We start from the raw sequence: 17,084 nt of genomic DNA on the forward strand, positions 1-17,084 counted from the left end.
GATGGGCTCTGCAAAAGAACTCCTCACTCATGTGCCACTTTGTGCATCTGGCTTTACATGGATACTGGGGAATCAAATCTGGGCCAACCCAGGCCAGAAGGCTTTGCAAGCAACTGCCTTTAATCACTGAGCCATCTCCCCAGCCCCTAAGTTACATATAAAAACTGCGAAATTAAATAGAACACTGGCACCAAAATCTTACATTATACTAATTGTAAGTATCTTCAGTTGATAAGTGCTTAGGAATTTGCTTTTTTTGATCTTTTCTATATAGGAAAGCCTGCTCAGAAATAAAGGAAATCTAGTCCTACAATGTGAGAGGGCATTTTGCTGATAGCTGGGGTTTTTTGTTTGTTTGTTTGTCTGTTTGTTTGTTTGTTTGTTTGTTTGTTTGTTTGTTTGTTTGTTTTGAGATAGGGTCTTACTGCAGCCCAGGCTGACCTGGAATTCACTATGTAGTGTCAGGGTGGTCTCGAACTCACAGCGGTCCTCTGACCCCTGCCTCCTGAGTGTTGGGATTAAAGGCATACGCCACCATGCCTGGCTAGATTTATTTTTATTTATTTATTTACTAGAGACAGAAAGAGGGAGAGAGACAGAGAGTGAGTGAGAAGGGGCATGCCAGGGCCTCTAGCCACGGCAAATGAACTCCAGATGCATGCACCACCATGTGCATCTGGCCTGTGTGGGACTGGAGAATCAAACCTAGATCCTTAGGCTTCACAAACATGCACCTTAACCACTAAGGCATCTCTCAGCCCAGCAAGCTACTTCTTGACTAAATGTATCTTTTTTGAGATAGAGTTTCACTCTAGTCCAGGCTGACCTGACCTGGAATTCACTATGTAGTCTCAGGGTGGCCTCGAACTCATGGTGATTCTCCTACCTCAACCTCCTGAGTGCTGGGATTAAAGGTGTGCACCACTATGCTCAGCTTGCAAATGATCATTTTTAAAAAATTTTTTAAATTTATTTTTCAAGGTAGGGTTTCACTCTATCCCAGGCTGACCAGGAATTCACTATGTAGTCTCAGGGTGGCCTCAAACTATCGGTGATCCTCCTACCTCTGGCTCCTGAGTGCTGGGATTAAAGGCGTGTACCACCACGCCCAGCTCAGAATTTTTTTCCCTATAAAACAACACTGCCATCATACCTCTCTGCAGATAATTGCTTCAGTGTCAGAACATTTGGGAAATTTACTTTTTCACAGGCTCCAGTATAGTACAATGCAAGCTAACAAATTTAAACTGTAAATTAAAGTGTTTCAGCCTAGCCATGAGGAGGAGTGAATTTTTGCCCTGTAGTTTCTTAAAGCTGGGTGTAGGTGGACAGCCCGCTCTGGATTTGAAATGGGGAACCTCTTAGGATGGGCATGCAGTCAGATGGGAGCATGTAGCCTTGCTGTTGGTCAGTCTGTGAGAAGCTGTCCTTACCTGAGAAACACTTGGCAGGCCATTCTGTGAGCATCTGGGTTATAGATGAAGGGCTGGGAGAAGTTAGTGTGGCTAACCTGTTGAAGGGAAAGGGTCTCCTTTCCCTTCTTTTTCTTTGTTTTGTTTTTTGAGTAGGGTCTGGAATTTGGTATGTGTCTCAGGGTGGCCTCGAACTCACAGCAATCCTACCTCTGCTCCCGAGTGCTGAGATTAAAGGCGTGTGCCACCACGCCCGGCCTCCTTTCCTTTGTACATTCATGCTATTGACAGAGCCCAACAGGAATTCCAGAGAATGGAGCTAGCTCAGCCCTTAGCAGATGATTCTGCCATGTTCTTAAGAACACTATTCTGTTGCACTAGTTAAATTAGCTAGACCCTCTGATAGCACTGGCTTTTCTGGCTTTACTACAGTTAGGGCGAGGGTTGTCACGAAATTCAAGAGCAGAATATTCTCCAGGTTGTGGCTTTCTAGGAGAGGCATGAAGGATCCCACCCATTCAACCCCCACATTATTTTCCTGAGTTTCTGTGCTGGGATCTAAACCTCCTAGATATTGAAGGCCACCCTTTCCTGCCTTCTTACACACCCCATTAAAATATGGTCATAAGGACTATGTTAAGGGTGTGCAGTCACTCCTTTTCCTCAAGTTTTCTTTTGCTGTCCAGGAATCCCTTCCTTCAGTGCCGCAGTCCCCTGTGAGGGAGACATCATCCAGAGCGTTTCACCAGTACAGCAACAACATCTCCACACTGGATGTGCACTGCCTCCCACAGTTCCAAGACAAAGCTTCGCCTCCTCCGTCACCTCCCATCGCCTTCCCTCCCGCCTTTGAAGCAGCTAGAGTGGAGGCCAAGCCTGATGAGCTCAAGGTGACGGTCAAGCTAAAGCCGCGGCTGAGGACAGTCCATGGTGGCCTTGAAGACTGCAGGCCACTAAGTAAAAAGTGGAGAGGAATGAAGTGGAAGAAATGGAGCATTCATATTGTCATCCCCAAGGGCACATTCACACCACCTTGTGAGGATGAAATAGATGAATTTCTAAGGAAATTGGGCACTTCTCTTAAACCCGACCCTGTGCCCAAAGACTATCGGAAGTGTTGCTTTTGTCACGAAGAAGGTGATGGGCTGACAGATGGACCAGCAAGGCTACTCAACCTGGACTTGGATCTGTGGGTTCACTTGAATTGTGCTCTGTGGTCCACCGAGGTCTATGAGACTCAGGCCGGTGCCTTAATAAATGTAGAGCTAGCATTGAGGAGAGGCCTACAGATGAAGTGTGTCTTCTGTCATAAGACAGGTGCCACTAGTGGCTGTCACAGGTTTCGATGCACCAACATTTACCACTTTACTTGCGCCATTAAAGCACAATGCATGTTTTTTAAGGACAAGACTATGCTCTGCCCCATGCACAAACCAAAGGGAGCCCACGAACAAGAGCTGAGCTACTTCGCGGTCTTCAGGAGGGTCTACGTGCAGCGTGATGAGGTGCGGCAGATTGCTAGCATCGTGCAGCGAGGAGAGCGGGAGCACACCTTCCGTGTGGGGAGCCTCATCTTCCACACCATCGGCCAGCTGCTCCCACAGCAGATGCAGGCGTTCCACTCGCCGAAGGCACTCTTCCCTGTGGGCTACGAAGCCAGCCGCCTCTACTGGAGTACACGCTATGCCAACAGGCGCTGCCGCTACCTGTGCTCCATTGAGGAGAAAGACGGCCGGCCAGCGTTCATCATCAGGATTGTGGAGCAAGGCCACGATGACCTGGTCCTGAGTGACTCGTCGCCCAAAGGTAAGATGTGCTCGTTAGATGCTCTGATATCAGGCGAGTGACTCTTTCACATTAGGGTGTCAGAGTTTCTCATGTTCACTCACAGATCGAGATAGGGCTTGTACAGAGCTACTCTGTGTTACCATACTTTGCTCTGTTTTAGATGGTTTCCTCAACACATTTATTAGTTATTTGACAGAGAAAGAGGGAGAGAAAGAGACAGACAGAGAGAGAGAATGAGCACGCTAGGGCCTCCAGCCACTGCAAATGAACTCCAGACGCATGTGCCTCCTTGTGCACCTGGCTAACGTGGGTCCTAGGGAATAGAACCTGGATCCTTTGGCCTTAATGGCCTTAACCTTTAAGACATCCCTCCAGCCCCCACATTGTTTTTTTATTAAAAAATGTTGTACATTCGTATCTCCTCTCCCCGGCCCCAAATCTGCTGAGGGTCTTCTTTAGTAAGGTTATTCATTGTGAGGACCAAGCAGTGTCGGTTTGTCTCTGGGATGGAGGTGACAGCAGATGGACTGCATGGTGCCTCCGACTATTCTCATCCACCCTGAGGCTCTTACAGTTTTCTGTCCCCTCTTCCACTATGTTCCCTGACCCTTAGCAGGCATTATAGAGATCTGATTCAGTATTGAGTTCACTGTAGCCTCTGGATCTCTGTTTTGATGAGGTTTGAGTGACCACAGTGTCTGACGCAATTTCCTGGAACTAGTTTTTAGGCTAACCGTGAGAGCAGTATTCGTGTCACTGCTTCCTCTGTAGTGACGCTGGGCCTGGGTGGATGAGGTGGAGGTGGTGGTAGATTGTCACCTGATTTTGATGTATTGATGTGTCCTGGTTCTCCCCAGTGTTGTTCACCATCTAGCCCCCAAGCACACTTCTGGCCCTTCCTTACCCCCTAAGCACACTTACAGTTAACATGGCTGGAGGGTAAGGGTTGGCAAACCCCAAGAGCAACTGCAGTAAGCAGTGTCCGTCACTTCCTGAGGAGATCCTCTTCAGTGCCAGCTTCCGGAGGGCAGGACTATACATCAAGCTTGGGTGTGTCTTCTCAGGAGTGTGGGGCATCACCACTGGGGACCAGACACTCCGTTTTTACCCCAGGGCAGGTCTGGATTTTACTTTTACTGATGCATAAAGTACTTGGTAGCTGTTTTTAAAATACTTTAATAGTTTTTTTCAAAAAAATACATGAAGTGCTGTGAATGTATTAGGAAAAAGGAAAATTGCTATGGCTTATTACCAACTGGGTGAGTCACGTTTAAGCCAGGTGTGTTATTTGATCAATGTCAAAGTGAATTCACTGACTTTTTTACTTTCACTGTTTGATGTACTAAATGTAGCATTATTTTTCCTCAAATTTTATAAAGCCTGAAATAAGCTGCTGCTGTTTAATAAATAATGTTTAGAAAGTAGTGATGATTCTTGACTCCGTCTTAATTTTTACAGTCTTGGTATTCTCTTTGCTTATCTAAGATCGGATTTATTTTAAAAATGATTTTCTTGTCCCTGTGTAGGTGTCTGGGATAAAATTCTGGAGCCTGTGGCCTGTGTGAGGAAGAAGTCAGAAATGCTTCAGCTTTTCCCCGCATATCTGAAAGGAGAAGATCTGTTTGGCCTCACCGTCTCTGCCGTGGCCCGGATAGCTGAGTCAGTGAGTGTCTTGGTCAAGATACAAAACAGGGGTTGCTTTCCAAATCATCATGTGTGCTTTACTACCTTGTAACATTCTTGCTTTCCAGAATATACCTTTGCCTGTGAAGTGATCCTTCCTCATAAGGGAAGACAGGCATTGGTAGTTAATCTGGAGGCTGTACTATGGACTACTGTTCACCAGAGAAGCCCTTAGTAATAACCAGGCTCTCCTGGAGGCCAAGGGTGGGCGGGTGAAGAATGCCAGCCAGTCCCACCCTCTCTGTTCTAGGTGGACAAGGAGACTCCTCTTTGCCCTTGGCCTTCTGACGTTCCTGAGCACTTCAGAATAGTACTTCCTTTCCTATCCTCATCCTAGGGAAGCGGTGCAGAGGACATGGGCAGCAGAACTTCCCAGTGTCTCTGACTCTGTTTGGCGATGAATTTAACTGAACCACAACTTCACAACATTGGAGACAATATGGGGTTATTGGGTATTCGCTTCAAAAATAAAAGCATTGGTGACATGTATTCTTTAAAGAAAAGAAGGGAACCCCGACTGCACTGGGTCAGAGCATCATCACTTCCTGTGGAAGATCTCTGTCTCTGTAGCTGTAGAACAGGATAGCTGAATTTGGCAGAGCAGGCCAGTCATCTGAGCTACAAAGTGCTATAAAGAGGACTGAGAGTGTGGCTCAGTGGTAGATGCTCACTGAGAAAATGCAGGCCCTAGGTTCAACTCCCAACAAGACCAAAAATAAAAGAAAGAAAAAAAGGAGAGAGAAAGATGTTCTAGAAAAGAACTTGGGCTAGGAAAATGGCTCATCAGTTAAGGGCTTGCTTGCAAAGCATACCAACCCCAGTTCAGGTTTCCAGCATCTACATGAACTCAGATTCTTGCACAACAGACCTTTGCGTATGTGCATGCATGCACACGCGCACACACACTCACACCAGTAAGTAAATAGATACTTAAAAGAAAAGTCCTGAACACACTACTTTCCAAGTAAATGTTCAGCTACCACCGACAGTGGACACCTTCAATGTCTATTCCTAGGATCATAAGAGCAAGAGCCTTATATATTGGTCACATTTGAAAATAGTGAGAAATGATCAAGAAATTAAACCACATAAATGACTTTTAACTATATTTTATTTTGTTTTGTTTTATCTAAGCAGAATTTCTTTAACCCAGGTGGCCTTGAATTTACAGCAGTCTTCCTATCTCTGACTCCTAACTTTTAAAAAATATATTTTTTTTTAGTTATTTACTTGTGAGGAGAAGTAAAGAGAACGGCATGCCAGGGCCTCTTACCATTGTATATAAACTCCAGATACATGTAACGTTTTGTGCATCTGACTTTATATAAGTACCTAGTAATTAAATCCAGGTCAGCAGGCTTTGCAAGCAAGTGCTTTTAACCACTGAGCCATCTTCCCTAGCCCCTAGCTATTGTTGATTTTTAAATTCTGGACAACTATGTTATGAATCACTCGACTGCCTTTGTTGGTATATGTTGGAATAATCAGAGCATACAATCATGCACAAGCGTGCTGTGTGGTTGGTGTGGCAGTTCTGGTGTTAATCTCTTCTCAAGGAGCATTTACCAGGACTTACCCAAGTTGTACATTGAAATTAGATTTGCATGCTAAAATAGATCTGAGTGCAGGCTGACTTATGCTGTTTAAAGCCCATTTTCTTACTGAGGAAAATGTTTATTAAATGTTTTCACCTTGCGCCATTCTTTGGCCAGATGAGTTACCTTCTTGTCTGTTGGCTTTCTTTCTAGCTACCTGGGGTTGAGGCATGTGAAAACTACACCTTCCGATATGGCCGGAACCCTCTCATGGAGCTGCCCCTTGCCGTTAACCCCACAGGTTGTGCCCGCTCTGAACCTAAAATGAGTGCCCATGTCAAGAGGTTTGTGTTAAGGTATTTTGTTTTGACTTCACCTAGTACAGCCCAGGGTTTCTAGGCAAGTTAGTGGTTTTTGTGCTTGATTTGTCTGCTGCTTACAAACCCTGCTGATCCTGGCTGTGCACCTCAGAGGACTTGCCATGTGTTTCTGCTAGACAGCTTCCTTGTGTTCCTGTCAGTAAGACTGACTGGCCCGGCCTCAGCACCATTCAGAAGTGTCTTCACTTGTCCTTCTGTTCTGTTGGCCGTTGTCATCTGCAGGCCTCACACCTTGAACAGCACCAGCACCTCAAAGTCCTTCCAGAGCACAGTCACTGGGGAGTTGAACGCACCCTACAGTAAGCAGTTTGTGCACTCCAAATCATCACAGTACCGGAGAATGAAGACTGAATGGAAATCCAATGTGTACCTGGCCCGGTCTCGGATCCAGGTGAATACTTTATGTTTGGGAAATTGAGGGCTCAGGTGGCGTTGAGATCTCAAGAATAGGATAGCCAGTATGTGAAAAGTCACTTCACATGGCTGCTGAGGTGAAATCATGTCTGCTGTCATTTTGTGGCGCTGTGGTTCAAACGCAGGGCCTTGAGCATGCTGGGCAGGGCTCTGTCACTGAGCACACTCCAGCCCGAGAGTCATGTTTTGAAGTTCATGTTTAGTTTTGTGAATTTGTAACACTAGTAATTCAGTGTTAGAACTTGGTGCTGTATCCCCCAGTGGTAAATAGACCATCAGAACTTCTTTGTGTCTCAGTGATGGTTCTGGAGGAACAGGTGACCCTGTATTTTGCACATACCAGGTTTGTGGACAGCTCACTAGAGTGATTTCAGGCACATGTGAAAACTAAAATGAGTCTCAGGACTTGGAAGGTAGAGTATAGCAGGTGCTTGAAGCCAGCAAGTTCAAGACCAGCCTGGGATACCTAGATCCTGTCTGAAAAAGATCTCAATAACCAAGAAAGTTTTTTTTTTTTTTTTTTTTTAATGTAAGCCCAAGAGTCTGGCTGCTGCTTCTTCTTCTCCTCCTCCTCCTTCTCTTCCTCCTTCTCTTCTTCTTCTTCTTCTTCTTTTCTTCTTCCTTCTTCCTTCTTCCTTCAAGAGAGAAAGAGAGAGAAAACGGGCATGCCAGGATCTCCATCCACTGTAATCAAACTCCAGATGTGTGTGCCACCTTGTGCGCATGTGCAACCTTGCATGCTTGCATTACCTTGTGCATCTGGCTTGCGTGAGATCTGAAGAGTTGAACCTGAGCCCTTAGGCTTCATAGGCAAGTGCCTTAACTGCTGAGCCATCTCTCTGGCCCAAGAAAGTATTTTTAATTAAAGAACATGTGTGTGCATGTGTACATGTTCATGTGGGTATTAGCATATGCAGGTGCTCGTGTGTGTGCATGTAGAGGCCAAAGGATGGCCTTAGATGTTGTTCCTCAGGAACACTGTCTACCTTTTTTGAGACAAAGTCCATTGACCTGGAGTTCCCAGTTAGACTACATTAGCTGGCTGTCTAGCCCCAGCAATTGCCTGACCTGGTCTCCCAAATGTACATGTGCCATATGTCCCACATATTCCTATGTGGGTTCTAGGAATCGAACTCCAGGTCCTCATGATTACAAGGCAAGTACATTATTAACTGAGCCATTTCCCCTGCCATCATGAAAATATTTTCATAAGGTACTTCATTTTAGGAAGTTATCTTTTAAAAATTATTTTATTTTTATTTATTTATTAGAGAGAGAGAGAGAGAGAATGGGCATGCCAGGGCCTCTAGCCACTACAGACGAACTCTAGACACATGCTCTAGCTTGTTCATCTGGCTTACATGGGTCCTGGGGAATTGAACCTAGGGCCTCTGGCTTTGTAGGCAAGCAGCCTGTCAGCACTATCGTTGGCTTTGTGGCAGAAAAACCTAATGCTGAGGGGCCATACCTGATGAAGACCTTCTTGCTGTGTCATCCCACAGCAGCCAGCAGACGGGCTGGAAAGAAGGGGGGATCCCCAAGTCAGTCTTTTATCAGGACCCACCCCAGGATGACCCACATTGCTACCATAGCAGTACTAATCTATGCTTGAGTGCAGAGCCCCTCAACGTTGTCGCACTAGAGACGTATTTCAACTGTAATATACACACCCCCTATGAATTTTTGTGTTTAAAAGAAAAGACACAGGAACAAAGTATACCATAGTTTGTAGTGGCAAGATTGTCAAAATTTTAAATTTCAGAAAATACTGTGTTCAGTAAACATTTATTTGAATTATAAGTGAAATTTAGATATAGTTTTCATAAGACCCAAGGGTAATGCCATTGCATGAAAAGAGAGCTTAGGGCTAAAGAGATGGCTTAGCAGTTAAGGCTGTTGCCTGTGAAGCCTAAGGACTCAGGTTCAATTCTCCAGGTTCCACATAAACCAGACGCACAAGGTGGCACATGCATCTGGATTTCATTTGCAGTGGCTACAGGCCCTGGTACACCCATTCTCTCCCTCTCCCCCCCCCCTCCCTCTCAAATTAAAATAAACAAACAAATAAAAATCTTTAAAAAAAAGAAGAGAGCCAGGCATGGTGGCTCATGCCTTTAATCCCAGAACTCAGGAGGCAGAGGTGGGAGGATTGCTATGAGTTCAAGACCACCCTGAGACTACATAGTGAATTCCAGGGTAGCCTGGGCTAGAGTGAGACCCTACCTCAATTTAAAACAATAAAATAAAAAAGAAGAAGAAGAAAGAAAGGAAGAAAAGAGAGCTTAGATTTGTTAAATATATTGGAATATGTATATACATTTTTCCCCTTGCAGGGACTGGGCCTATATGCTGCTAGAGACATTGAGAAGCACACCATGGTCATTGAATATATTGGGACAATTATTCGAAATGAAGTAGCAAACAGAAAAGAGAAGCTGTATGAGTCGCAGGTAGGGTCTGGTCCCGGTGACTACAGAGTGCCTTCCATGTGCCCTGCAGCCAGCTGAAGGCACTGCCACACACGGGGTGCTCTGTTCAGTTCTGCACACAAGTGCAGCGGGGCGGTCTTGCGTTGTTCTCGCACCTGCTTCACTGCCATCTTTCTCGTGTGGTTACTTGCCTTGGTTTAACTGGCTTCCTGACAAAATGCTTACAATTGGACTGTGGTGGGTGGAGTGTGCTGGGGAGTGTGACGCTCAGCATGTAGTGTGGCTTTGACACTGTCCTGCTGCGGGCATGATATGGAGGGGTTTCTAGTCACACTCATGACCACCTCCCTTCCCTTTAGAACCGTGGCGTATACATGTTCCGCATGGACAATGACCACGTGATCGACGCGACACTCACAGGAGGGCCTGCGAGGTGAGGCAAGAAGAACTTGGTGTGCGGGCTGTGCTCAGGGGAGAGGCAGTCGGGCCTGGGAGAGGTGTTCTTGCTGGGGCCTGGCAGTAACTGAAGGTTCAGAGACAATGAGGCTGGAACTATATATATTTTTGACTTTATACTTAATTTTGTTAATAGATGACTAGAAATGTGATTCGTGAGAAGCATCTTTATGACTTGAAAGTTGGAAACGGGTCCCCTCGTTGTTTCACAGTCAGTGTTTTGATGTGGTTTGCAGGTATATCAACCATTCATGTGCCCCTAACTGTGTGGCTGAAGTGGTGACCTTTGAGAGAGGACACAAGATTATCATCAGCTCCAATCGGAGAATCCAGAAAGGAGAAGAGGTAGGGATGTAGGGCTGTGCCTGATCTCTGCTTAGGTTTCTGTTACTTTACTTCTAGAAAACCTGTCCTTGCAGGAGGTCTCATCTGCCACCTGTCACTATCTCGTCCTCAGACATTCAAGTTTCAGCTTCTCTGCCTGGTAAAGTATTCAAGCCACAAAGTCAGAATTCTCAGTCACTGTGTGGCATGCTGGTATATTTTAGAATCTTCCCTGTCCCCTAAGCTGAACTTTTTTTGAGATGATGCCCTTCTTTCATGTGACATTCAAAACATGGCATAGCTGCCTCTGGCCATCTCAGGACATAATGGCCCACGTGGTATTAGCGGAAGGGTCGTGGGCACAAGCTTGTTAGCCATGTGCTGAGACTGCTTATATTCACACTTACAGACTTCTCATGATAGTGTAGATGGTCGGTTGTCTTTTGTCTTTGAAACGTTGACTGCAGAGCTTGACACAAGGTGACTGATAGCTCTCCTCCAAAGGTCACTGTTAGCCTCAGTTGCCCCATTTTCACTTCCCAGCTCTGACTGCCACCATGCTCTGCTGTCAGGTCCTTGATCAAATGCCTGAAGTCTAGAGCTCTCGTGTAGCCACTAGGTGGCTTGGGAGTGGCAAGCCCGAGTGCATTTAGTGTGTCAGAGCTCCAAGCCACTCAGGAGCACAGTCGTGGGATCGTGATGAAACCTATATGTGTGGTCCTTCTGGATCTGCTTTTTATATAGTTATTTATTTATGAGGGATAGAGGCTGAGAGAGAGAGAGAGAGAGTGGGCACACCAGAGCCTCCAGCCACTGCAAACAAACTCTAGATGCGGGTGCCCCCTTGTGCATCTGGCTTATGTGGTTCCTGGGGAATTGAACCTGGGTTCTTTGACTTTACAGGCAAATGCCTTAACCACTATGCCATCTCTCCAGCCCTGGATCTGCTTTGAAATCACAAATAAGCATCTAACTAGGCCCAAGAATAATTAGTCAGGGACTGTGTGTGGCTGCTTATGCCCTGGTGCCAGGAAGCAGCAGGGGGTGCCATGGCTGCTTGAGCAAGTCCAGCTGCTCTTTTCTGTGTGCATCTTAAGGAGGACTGTCTTCTGTAAAGTGGGAGACAGTTTGCTTAATGGAGTTGTAAGAATTCAGCAAGTACCTAATGATACTTAGCAAATGAAATTTACTTTCTTGCTGCATAGAAAGTCTTCCAAATAGCGTCCCAGGATACGTGAGTCGGGAAAGACCTAGAACTCACTGAGCCTCGCCTTCTTCAGTCCTCAGTGGAGGCAGGTTCTCCCCCCAGGGGTTGCCGGGGACTAGAAGTGAAAAGTTCATTCAATGGGAGTCATGCCAGCTCCTTGCTCTCATGCCAGCTCATGTCTTAGCCTGAGATGTTAACATGAATTCTGTAAGCGCTGTAAGTGGAGTGTTGATGGCAACCATAGCCTTTGCTCCAAGGGAGATACGAGCTCATTCTGAGTCCATTACAAGTGACCATGGCCTGAGTTGCATGTTTAACTGTGGGCCTGCGTAGACAAAGGCAAGATAGTCACAGCCGTGCATTTACTCAAGATCTTTGTAGAGACATTAGGTAGAGGTTACAGCAGAGCTGGGGTGGGTGGTCCTCTGTTCCAGGTTCAACTGCCACCTGATGATTGTCGGCTTTTGGATTGGTGGAGGTCAGTGTTCCACTAAGAATAGATTCCAGAGGTCTTACCTCATAGTCAGAGGTGTGAGGTTAGATCCCGAGGCTGGTAGTGAAGGCTGCAAGGAGCCTGGAGATAGCCCACAGTCATCCTGACTCTAAATCTACAGCCTTGTATCTCTGTAGTCACTAGGCTCCCGCCAGTTGGTCAGTCTGCAAGATCTTCAGCGTCTTAGGGGACTTCAGTTCAGAGCAGTCCTTACATGTGCTCAGAACTGAGGAAGGAGGAATGGGGAAGGGTGTGGTCATCTCTGTCATTTCCAGCCTGGGCAGTTGGAAGATTCTGAGGTTTGAGGATTTGGTCCTGATCTCACCCAAAGTGGTGCTCCCATGATCCTCTCATAAGACAGAGAAAGTTGTCTTCATCTAGCAGGGCCGCCATTTCTCAGGTCAAAGCTTGAAAATCCTGTATCCTACTAAAGCCTGGCGCTTCTAGTGTCTTACTTTTGAAGGTGACACCTCAACAACTCAGCTTTCTTTATGTCTGAATCAGTTGTTGGCATTGAAATGCGAAAGAGATGGAAGTGGGAACTGTCCTTTCTCACACTGTTCTTTGCCATGGGCAGCTCTGCTATGACTATAAGTTTGACTTTGAAGATGACCAGCACAAGATTCCCTGCCACTGTGGAGCGGTAAACTGCCGGAAATGGATGAACTGATGCATTCCTTGTGATCTCGGCGGGCGGCTCGGCCCTGGGAAGAGGCGATTCAACACATCATTGGAATTCGCAGACAGAAAGATATTTTTTGTTTTCTGTTCGACTTTCTGAAAACAGCTCTGGGAGCTCTGGTTCCTTGACCTGTGGGTTAAGGAAGCGCAGAGGGGCCCCACTGTGGCTGCTCTCTGGGGGCAAGCTTGCTGAGGGTCAGCAGAGTCCCAGAATGGTCCAGCACTTTTTTTCTTCCTATTTCTTCCTTTCCCTCCTTTGTTTCCTTGTGGGTGACTTTTGTTTTGTTTTGTTTTGTTAGTCTCTTTAAGGAGAAATTTTTACTGGGGCTAAGAGCCGGAGGCTGCCCTGCCCTGCCCTGGGGTGGGGCCTTCCTTGAATGTAAGACTGATCTCACCAGCGAAGGGCTGTCCGGCGCTGGCCACGCCTGCTGACAGCTGGGCGGGCGGCACTCTAGTGCATCTGAAGCGGACACCACTGATCCAGGAATGTACTGAGGTGACTTCCTTAGGGATAGAGCCAAGGGAAAATAACTTGCACTAAAATACATTTAAATACTTGATTCCATGAGTCAGTTTATTGTAGTTTTTGATTTCTGTAAAATAAGAGAAACTTTTTGTATTTATTATTGAATAAGTGAATGAAGCTATTTTTAAATAAAACTTAGAAGAAAGCCAAGCTGCTGCTGTTACCTGCAGAACTAACAAGCCCTGTTACTTTGTACAAATATGTAAATATTTTGAGAAAAATACAGTATAAAAATAGTTATTGACCAAATGCTACCAGGCGCTGCAGCAGCTCGGGTGCTTATAAAACGTCATAGGGATGTTACAATATAATTTTGTGTTATTAAATATGCCATTATAATTATGTAATAACCAAAATTTCACCCTTTAGTATTTGGGGTTTTTTGGAAACTATGTCTATTATTACTTGTTTTATACACCTAACTTCTGACACGACAGAGTGTATGCTACGATTACAACTTTTATAGCTGTTTTGGTAATTTAAACTAATTTTTCATATTATATTGTTGCATCCCTACTTCTTCAGTCAGGTTTTTTGTGCTTACAATTTGTGATAACTGTGAATAACTGCTTAAAAATACACCCAAATGGAGGCTGAATTTTTTCTTCAGCAAAAGTAGTTTTGATTAGAACTTTGTTTCCAACCACACAGGATCATGTAAACATAATAGAATCATGTAGCAGGAACCTAACCTTAGCCTTCTATTTAACATAAAAATTTGAAAAAGAAAAAAAAAAAGAGCGAGAGAGAGAGAGAGAATGAGAGATGTGATTCTGCTCCCAGCTGCAGGACTCCGGCAATAGGGTTTTTCGAAGATGTAATTTTAAAATGTGTTTGTATGTATGACCTGTTTGTTTACATTTCTTTAATAAAAAAAAAAAAACACTGTTTTGTGTTTGCTTGTAGAAACTTAATCAGCATTTTGAACCAGGTTAGCTTTTTATTTTGTACTTAAAATTCTGGTACTGACACTTCACAGGCTGAGTATGAAATGCAGTTTCTGTGTGCACAATTCAAGGGGCTGTAACTGTTGGTGCGCTCGGTGACGCAGGTCTCAACGCGTAATGTATATGGCATGATGTATTTTTATCTTACAGAGTAAATCAATTGTATATATTTTTCTCTTGATAAATAGCTGTATGAAATTTGTTTCTTGAATATTTTTCTTCTCTTGTACAATATTCTGACATCCTACCAGTATTTGTCCTACCGGGTTTTCGTTGTTTTCTGTTCTGTATAATAGTATCTAATGTTGGCAAAAATTGAATTTTTTGAAGTATACAGAGTGTTATGGGTTTTGGAATTTGTGGACACAGATTTAGAAGATCACCATTTACAAATAAAATATTTTACATCTACAAAGTGTGCCTGTGCTCATCTCCTCACCGCCAGTCAGGTTCAAGCCCCGACACGATGCCCACTGGGCTGGCTGGGCTCAGAAAATCTCACTTGCTTCACTTTACTTTGCTGTTTTGTTTTTGTTTTTGTTTTGCTTGTTTGTTTGTTTAACTGCTGTTTTAAACGAGTTCACATATAAGTTCAAACTCATTCCCACTAGCCATGGACTCCTGCCTTATGTAGGAGCTAAACCAAGGCCAGATTATTCAACTGCTGGTTGGTAAACGTGGTCTTCAGATATTTATTCATTTAATTAGAAATGAGGTCTCACTGTGTTTCACAGGCTGGTCTTAGACTCCCAGGCTCATGTGATCCATCCCCGCCCTCGACTGTGTGAGAAGCCAGGACGGCAGGCCTGTGCCACTACTCCTGGACCCAGCTTGATGCTTTTCTTCTCTGCCCTTCAAGCTACTTGTCTTTTTCTTTTTAGTATTTGCTAATTTAATCTGAAATAATAGAAAAGATTCTCTTTAAAGAAAACCAGGAATGGAGTATTTGTCATTGAGGTTTTTCCATATCAAGCTACTTTTCTAGACATCTGTTCTGTGTCCTGGCGACTCTTCCTTGGGTTGACTGTACTTAACATTTCCTCCAAGGAGCCGTGAGGCAGGTATGGTGGCACACACCTGTCATCTCAGGCCCGAGAGGCTACGGTGGGAGGATCAGGAGTTTAAGGCCTTCCCAGGCTATCCAGGGAGTATGAGGTCAGCCTGGACTGCATATAGCAAGACCTTCAGAGCCTCAAAGATGAAGAAATAAAGGAACTGCTAAGACAGGCCTGACTAGAACCCCTTCAAAACCCAGTCAGAAAGTCCCAGCGCTCTGGCTGACGGCTGCCTGTCTCTTCTGCCCCTAACCTATCGGCCTGCTTGCTGGTGAGCAAATGGAGAGGAAGGAAAGGCCTTGTGGTCCTGCAGGGCCTGAGGTGCTCTTGGAGACAATGCCAGCTCCTCAGTGTCTCCTCAAGGCTGGGAAGGGCAAGAAAGACAATACTCTAGATAATCAGGCTTAGTGCCCTGAATACTGACTCTCAGGAGTGGGCGCCTACGGAAGGAAGCAGCACAGGGCTGGCACCTGTCTCACTGGCATGGGGCCCTCCAGAGTTGCCGGCCTGACAGCAGCACTGTGACAAGGCTCATCTCCCCGTGGACCGCGGGTGACACTCTCCAACCACACACTGGCCACGATTACTGAGCTGCCTCAGGCATGTCGGGCACAGTGTCAAAACCAGGTCTTTTTTTTTTTTTAACCAGTGCTTTAGTGAGGTTTATTGTAACAGGTGACCATTGTCTCTTAAAATTCTAAGCCCATTTTATGAACCACAGTGCTCTCCCGGGAGGAAGCACACCATCGTCTGGAAGAGGTGAAGAATTCTTTGCTACATGTCGAGGTTACTGAGTGGCCAGGCCTGGTGGTTCTCTCCATCCCCAGGTGGGCAGCTGGCATTGCTTCTTGCTACACGTGCTCCATCCACCTGGGCAGGGGCAGGAGCACTCGACCTGCTGTCAATGGGGAGGGCCTCCTGCCCTGCTACGGCACACTTCTCTCCTGTTCACACACACGCGTACACACACCAGGACCTCTTATCACTGCAAACAAATGCCAGATGAGCTTATGCCACTTGGTACATGCTGGGAATTTGAATCCAGGCTGGTAGGCTTTGCAAACAAGCGCCTCTATCTGCTGAGCCATTTTCCCAGTCTTCTCTTGGCCTTTTAAGTGTTGGCATATCTCAACCTCCTTTCCCTAGCTCTCTTCTTTGTCTTGGCTCTGCACACAGACATCCAACCTATGAGTCACCCAGTATAGTGATGATTTCCCAAACATCTCCCTTTTTTTAATTTGTTTAAGAAAGAAGCCGGGCATGGTGGTGCACACCTTTAGTCCCAGCACTCGGGAGGCAGAGGTAGGTGGATCGCCGTGCATTCGAGGCCACCCTGAGACTAATTTCAGGTCAGCCTTGGCTAGAGGGAGACCCTACCTGGGGGGGAGGGGAGGGGAAAGAAGCAGAGAGAGAGAGAATGGGCATGCCACAGGGCCTTCAGCCACTGCAAACGAACTCCAGACACATGTGCCACCTTGTGAGCATGTGCAACATTGAGTACTTGTGTCACTGTGCGTCTAGCTTACATGGGACCTGGAGATTTGGACATGAGTTCTTAGGCATTGCAGGCAAGCGCCTTAACCACTAAGCTGTCTCTCCAGGCCAACATCTCCCTTTTACCTACAAAAGCAAGCCCATCAGGATTACAGCAGATTATTCAACACAAAGTTTAAAAGCCAGAAGGGTTTAGAGTGATATATTCCAACTTCTGAAAGATAACAACTGTCAACCAAGGTTACATTATCCTGCAAAGC

The 17,084-nt window shown here is 45.6% G+C and overlaps 1 protein-coding gene across 15 annotated transcripts in view; it reads left to right on the plus strand.

Annotated features, from left to right (window-relative positions):
- The window catches only part of Kmt2c (lysine methyltransferase 2C), a 326,532-nt gene extending 311,842 nt beyond the window's left edge, over nucleotides 1-14,690 (plus strand). For 14 of the 15 annotated variants that reach the window (XM_045160005.1, XM_045160012.1, XM_045160006.1 and 11 more), the window contains 8 exons: nucleotides 2,099-3,218; nucleotides 4,727-4,863; nucleotides 6,632-6,774; nucleotides 7,021-7,189; nucleotides 9,546-9,662; nucleotides 10,001-10,074; nucleotides 10,334-10,442; nucleotides 12,699-14,690. In XM_045160005.1, the coding sequence (XP_045015940.1) occupies nucleotides 2,099-3,218; nucleotides 4,727-4,863; nucleotides 6,632-6,774; nucleotides 7,021-7,189; nucleotides 9,546-9,662; nucleotides 10,001-10,074; nucleotides 10,334-10,442; nucleotides 12,699-12,791 (1,962 nt within the window). In that variant the 3' untranslated portion in view covers nucleotides 12,792-14,690. The remainder of the gene's footprint in view (nucleotides 1-2,098; nucleotides 3,219-4,726; nucleotides 4,864-6,631; nucleotides 6,775-7,020; nucleotides 7,190-9,545; nucleotides 9,663-10,000; nucleotides 10,075-10,333; nucleotides 10,443-12,698) is intronic. The other variant, XM_045160010.1, reaches the window with a different exon arrangement.
- Nucleotides 14,691-17,084: the final 2,394 nt, after the last annotated feature.

This window comes from Jaculus jaculus, chromosome 10, assembly GCF_020740685.1.
Source record: "Jaculus jaculus isolate mJacJac1 chromosome 10, mJacJac1.mat.Y.cur, whole genome shotgun sequence".
In the NCBI taxonomy this organism is placed as follows: Eukaryota; Metazoa; Chordata; class Mammalia; order Rodentia; family Dipodidae; genus Jaculus; species Jaculus jaculus.